Source organism: Arachis ipaensis, chromosome B04, assembly GCF_000816755.2.
Source record: "Arachis ipaensis cultivar K30076 chromosome B04, Araip1.1, whole genome shotgun sequence".
Classification (NCBI taxonomy): domain Eukaryota; kingdom Viridiplantae; phylum Streptophyta; class Magnoliopsida; order Fabales; family Fabaceae; genus Arachis; species Arachis ipaensis.
This window is the reverse complement of record NC_029788.2, coordinates 96100008-96106415: the sequence shown is the minus strand read 5'-3', so window position 1 is coordinate 96106415 and position 6408 is coordinate 96100008. Positions and strand designations below refer to the sequence as shown.

Below are 6408 nucleotides of genomic sequence, written 5' to 3'. Positions count from 1 at the left end.
TAATTGGTGATTCCCACTGGTGTAGCCCTTTCAATTTGACAATGTTTTCAAAACCTTCTTAGTTACACCAAGTGCATGCTTCACTTCTTCCAATACCAATTATTACAAACTTAGTGACCTTGTGCATTGTTGATGACTTGCTTTCCATTGTTTGCTTTATGCAATTTATATCTCATCATCAATGACTTGCATCATTCTCATGAACGTGAGTGTGCTTGTTTCTTGTGATTTGTGTACTTCTCTTCGTTAAGCTCTATAATTGTCATGCCACTAATTTCTAACCGCTTTTCTAACTTTTGACTCAATTAATTCTCTAACTCCACTTTTTAGTTTTCACTTTAGCCCTTACACATTCATTTGAGGCGTGATAATTGTGGTAGCTTAACAAGCAAGCACTTTGCTAGCATTGCATGAATTTCTTGGTTTGTATCCTATTTGGTGTTTGATCTCTATTTTCTTGCATTCCAAGAATTCTCTCTTTTAGCTCACTCCATGAATATGTCAATCTTTGCTTTATACTCCTCTACTTGGCTTAATTGTTTATATCCTGTCATATCTGTTTTTCAGGATGTCTGACAGAGGCAAGGGAAAAGCAAAGGTTACCTCTAGGAAAAGGAAGAAATCTCAATCTTTCGCTGCTTCTCCCTTCTCTGATTATGCCAAGAACCCTCTTTCAGAGAAGGAGAAAGCAGATCAGCTACTACCGCCTACTGACGGAGACAGGTTTCCTAACCTGTACTGTGAGCTCCGCCTCCCGACCTATCGGCAAAAGAATCTCAACATAGAGAAGCTGGCCATTCCCGCCAATCTGAGGCAATCCATTGAGACCCGTATTGAGGGGATGGGCCTCTCTTTTGTTGCTAGGGAGCTGACTAGGGTGAACACGTCAAAGATTCAGGAGTTTTACTGTAATTTCTTTAAACCGACCCTTGACTCGATTCACCTGAGAGGCAGACGGGTACTGATTACAGAAGCTGACATTGAGGATGCACTCCGCTACCTGCCCAAGACCAGTGATACAGATGCCTTTATACAGGCTGAGGTAGAGATGCAATGTATGACATATGACTATGATGCCTTGAGGAGTATAGTTGCCACCCCGGACGCCCCTTTAGAGATGGATGCTGACCAGACAAAGCCCAAGGGGATGCTATTTGTCCATCTGACAAGGGAGGCTAGGACATGGCAGCAGATCCTTGCCCACTATGTCATGCCAACCACGCATTTTACTGAGATTCCGGTGGACATGCTCGTTTTGATCCGATGTATTCTGGAGGGGAAGGAGGTGTACTTTCTCCGATTGATCAGGAGATTTATGTGGCGAGCACATGTCCGAGGCTCACTCCCATTCCCGACTTTGGTCACTGAGATGGCTCGGCGAGCCGGTATTCCATGGAGCGCGGATGATGAGTCACTACCCCCAGTCCACAGAAAGGAGAGCTTTATTCCATGGGGGACATGGGTGAATGAGAAGCCTCCAGCCCGGCGTCGATCTACAGCTAGAGCTTCTGCAGCAGTGACACCTGGCCCTTCATCTTCTTCAGCTGCAGTAGGACCATCTACAGCACCAGCAGCACCTATTGCACCACCACCACCAGCACCCCAGCCGACATATCTACTGGTACATTGTCTTTTTCGATTAATGGAGCGTAGCGAGCATCACATCATGCGCCGCCTTGATCGTGTGGATCAGATGCTAGTAGCACTGGGCACCGAGATGCCCCCGATTCTAACCCTTCTTTCGCAGAGGAAGAGGAGCATGAGGAGGAGCAGGCTCAGTAGCCAGAGGCACCCACTCAGACCCAGGCTACCCCGGAGGCGCAGCAGACCTCTGTGGAGCCACAGCCTCAGCCCCAGCCAGATGCGACCGTTGACCCTCACCCCGAGTCCGAGCCATAGCATTGAGGACGATGCTTCATTCTAAGTGTGGGGAGATCACCGTCGTCATCGTCGGTGGAGTTGCTATTTTGGGTGATAAGTTCGCACATCTATCTCTTATTTTGTGCTATTTCTAGTATTTTGCACTTTGCTTTATTTTGTACTTTTGGGATTATTGTATATATTAGCACCTTGGATACTTTTATTTTAGTTTGTTGCATTTTACACCTTGGTTAGTATACATTTCATATTTTTAGTTGAATTTGCATTTGTAGTTGATAGTATATATATATATGTAGTTGTTTTAGTTTAGTGGTTGTGGTTTGAAAATTGGATTATTGAAGCTTGGTTTACCCTCTTCACATAAGAGAATTTGGTTTAATTGAAAAAGAAGGGATAAACTAAGGATTTTTAACTTTCTCAATCACGACATTGCATTTAGGATACATATAATAAGCTCGGTCAAAACAATGAAATTTTTCAAAGAATTTATCCATAGGGCACCACACCAATTGATTGAAAAAATTTTTTGTGTGATTGAACTTGCTTGAATCATATATTTTGTGAAGCATATTTTTGAGCTAAGAACACAAGCATGTGAGATTTGAGCCTAATGGTGTGGTTACATCTTATAACCACTTATTTTCCTTCTTGTGTGTAATTGTTCTCTTTCTATGATTGTAATCTTTGATTTGTTTAATTCTATATGTCCATTATTTTGTGTATACATGCACTTATATGATTGAGGTCATTGTTTCATTAGCTCACTTACCCAAATAGCCTACCTTTTATCTTCCAGTGTTAACCAATTTTGAGCCTATGCTTAACCCAATTGTTCCTTATTTTAACACATTACAAGCCTAAAGTGAAAAATAATAAATGTCCCTTGTTTGGATCTTTGATTAGCTTAGGCTAGTGAGAGTGTTTACTATTCAAGTTTGGAGAGATTTGGGAATATTGGTTGGGATAAAAAGGGTGTTTTGTATTTCTATAATTGGAAATTGGGTGCATACTCATGTATTAATCAAATGTTTATACCTTATGCATTGATGTAAAAAAAAATTAAAAATTTTGAGAAAAACAAAAGAAAAAGAAATAAATATGGAAAAGAAAGAAAAAGAAAAGCAATGAAAAGGGGACAAAATGCCCCCAAGTAAAGCTCAATAAGAAGCAATGCATATGAGTTGTAATCCAAAAGAGAATGCATGAGTGTGTGGAAAAGTGAAAAATGGGTAGTTAGGTTAGCTTCTAAATTGTATAGGTTGTTATATAGGTTAGGTGGGAAGTTTAGGTTAATCAAAGATTCAAATTCTAGTCCACTTAACCATATATGACCCTACCTTGACCCTAGCCCCATTACAACCTATGGAAAAGCCCTCATGATATTTGTATGCATGCATTGAATAATTGTTGATTGTTAGATGAAAAACAAATCTTGAAAAGTATGATTAGGGGAGAATTGAGTGAATTAACCCCAAACACTTGAGTGACTAGAGCAGATACACATCCGGTGAGGTTCGATTACTCAATTACATGTTTTCACCATGATCATTCTTCTTCATGCAAGTTTGTAAAATCTTTTTGATAATTCAATACAATTGTGGGTTTGGTTTGGTTTGAATTGATTCCTAGTGCTTTAGCCCTTATGCTTACATATGTTTCCTTGGAAGTGATTTGTTTTGACCAAGTGATTGCATTTATATAGATAGTTGCATTTCGATAAGTTGCATCTAGGTAGTTTACATTGGATAAATGTTGATGCCCTTTCTTTCTTTCTTGAGTTTAGCATGAGGACATGCTCGGTTTAAGTGTAGGGAGGTTTGATAAACCCCAATTTTGTGGTTTATCTTGTACTTATTTTAGGGGATTTTATCACCTTTTCTCACATTTATTCAATGAAATGGCATGGTTTTGTAATTCTCCCTTGATTTGTGCTTAAGTGTAAAAACATGCTTTTTAAGCCCTTAAATTGGTAATTTTTATTCACCTTTGATTCTACTAGATGCCTTGATGTGTTTGTTAGTGAATTCAGGTTGAAAAGGTTAGGAATGGATCAAAGGAGTGAAGAGAAAAGCATGCAAAGTGGAGAACTCATGGAAAAACAAGGATTTAGAGTGCATTCATGGACGCGCACGCACAGCAGATGCGCACGCGTGAAGATGAAGTCGCATGGCGACGCGCACGCGTACATGACATGTACGCGTGGATGGAAAAATGTCAAGCGACGTGTACGCGTGACCCATGCGTACGCGTCGATACTCGCACATGACCTCATTAAAGTAAAAATGCTGAGGGCGATTTCTGAGCTTCCCAAGCCCAAATCCAATTCATTCCTGAGGCTATTTCATGCAGAATTCAAGTTGGGGCAAAGGGGAGGGGGCACTTAGTTGTAGAATTGGCATCATGTAGTTTAGTTTCTAGAGAGAGAAGCTCCTCTTCTCTCTAGAATTAGGATTCCTAGGCCAATTGCATCTTAGATCTAGGCATAATTTCTTGATTTCATCTTGTTTCCTTTATAATTTTTTGCTTCGATTCCCTCATTATTCTTAGTTCTCTTGTCAATTTTACTTTCATGCCTCTTTTTTATATTTATGAATGCTCATGTTGGATTTGATTTACAATTAATGCACATGTTTGATGTTCCTTATTGTTGATTTGAATTGTGAATTTTACTTTCCTTGCAATTGGTAGTTGGTAGATTTTACTATTTCTTGCACATTTACCATGCTTTCCTTTTATACCGTCCAAGTGTTTGACAAAATGCTTGGTTGGATGTTAGAGTAGCTCTTTAAACATTCTTGGCTTGGAAAAAGTGATTAGGCAATCTTGAGTCATGAAAACCCAACCTATGTTGGTGATTTAGAGTTGTTAGCTAATATTGTTTCCAATGACGCTAATCTTTTACTAATTTAATTAGTAAGTTGATTAGGACTTTTGGATTGAGATTAGCTAGTCTTATTAGACTTTCTCCGAGTGTGAGGATAATATGATACCTTCCTCCATCGTCGGGGATGACGTAATAAGATAAATTCTTGTTTATCATTGTGATATGATTGATTAGTCTTGTTTGACGTTCTCCCTATGTGAAGATAACATGATACCTTCTTCTATTTGCCGGAGTTGACTAAATAGGATGGATTAATCATTGTATGACTAGGATAGAAGGCCTATATTCTCAATCTTTGCCATGAATGTCTCTCTTTGTTAATTGCTTTCTTTAATTGCTTGATTGATTTACTTTTCTTGCCCTTTTATTTTCTTGCCCTTTATGAAACCAAACCCCTTGTTCCTTCATAGCCAATAATCATTCACTTCATTGTAATTCCTTGTGAGATGATCCGAGGTTTAGATACTTCGGTTAAATTTTCATTGGGGTTTGTACATGTGACAAAACCATATTTTTTGTTGGGAGGATTGTTTGTTGGTATAGAACTATACTTGCAACGAGATTTCAATCATTTGAGAAAATTCTAGACCATCAAAGCAAATTCCTTTTCATCAAAGATCAAGATGAATTCTGAAATACAATGATGAATCTTATCTAGTTAAGCTACAGGTTAATTTGTATATATACACAGTCTATGAACTAACTCACAACTAACTTCTAACACATGCTAACTAACACTAGTTAAGTTCTAACTCTAGCTGTTAGGACTAACTCATACAAATAACTAACTTTTAAACTACTTTGTCTAGTTGGCAGTAGTTACACTATAAATATATGTAACTAACTTAGTATCATTCTTTTTTACTTATTGAGTTTTATCTCTTACATCCTCCAGCAAGCTAGAATCATGAAAATTAATCATTCCTAACTTGGATTGAAATGTGCTGAATGGTCAAAAGGCAAGGACTTTCATGAAAACATCATGTAGTTGGTTGATGGATGAAACTAGTAGGAGATTTATCTTTTCACATTGAGCTTGATCTCAAACCACATTACACTCAATCTCAACGTGTTGTAATTTGTTCATGGAAAACGGGATTGGCTGCTATGTGCAAGGCAAAGTTATTGTCACGGTATAGTCTAATTGGTGACCTTAAAGGAAGCTTGGAGTCACGAAGGATGTAAGACAGCCACAAGCCTTCATAAGTGGCCAGAGCTAAGGCACAATACTCTGCCTCAACAGAGGATCTAGCCATGGTCGTCTGCTTTTTGCTCTTCCACGAGATGAGTGATTGTCCAAGGAAATAACAATAGTCAGACACGGACCTATGAGAATCGGGACAAGCTCCCCAATCAGAGTCTGAGTATGCAGTCAAAGAGAGATCAACAGGGGGGAAAAAGGATGGTATTAGCAGGGCTTGCTTGAGGTATCTTAAAACATATAGCCCCGCTTTAAAGTGTGAGTCCGTGGCATAGTCGAGGTATTGATTGAGCTTACTGTCAGCAAAAGTGATGTCCAACCAAGTATTTATGAGGTAAATTAAGTGACCTATGAGACGTCGATAGGGAGCAAAGTTCTCCAATCTTGTACCACTGCCCTTGGACAGTTTCATAGGTATGGAAGCTAGCTTGGCATCCTCCAT

General features: G+C 39.1%; 1 protein-coding gene across 1 annotated transcript; it reads right to left on the bottom strand.

The window, feature by feature from the left end:
* Positions 5830-6408, bottom strand: LOC107636703 (uncharacterized mitochondrial protein AtMg00810-like). Its single transcript, XM_016340197.1, has one exon. The coding sequence runs from the start codon at positions 6406-6408 to the stop codon at positions 5830-5832; it is 579 nt and encodes a 192-aa protein (XP_016195683.1).

What these genes read in the sequence shown, in the direction of transcription:
- LOC107636703 (XM_016340197.1), bottom strand. Translation starts at nt 6,408, where the DNA reads ATGGAGGATGCCAAGCTAGCTTCCATACCTATGAAACTGTCCAAGGGC.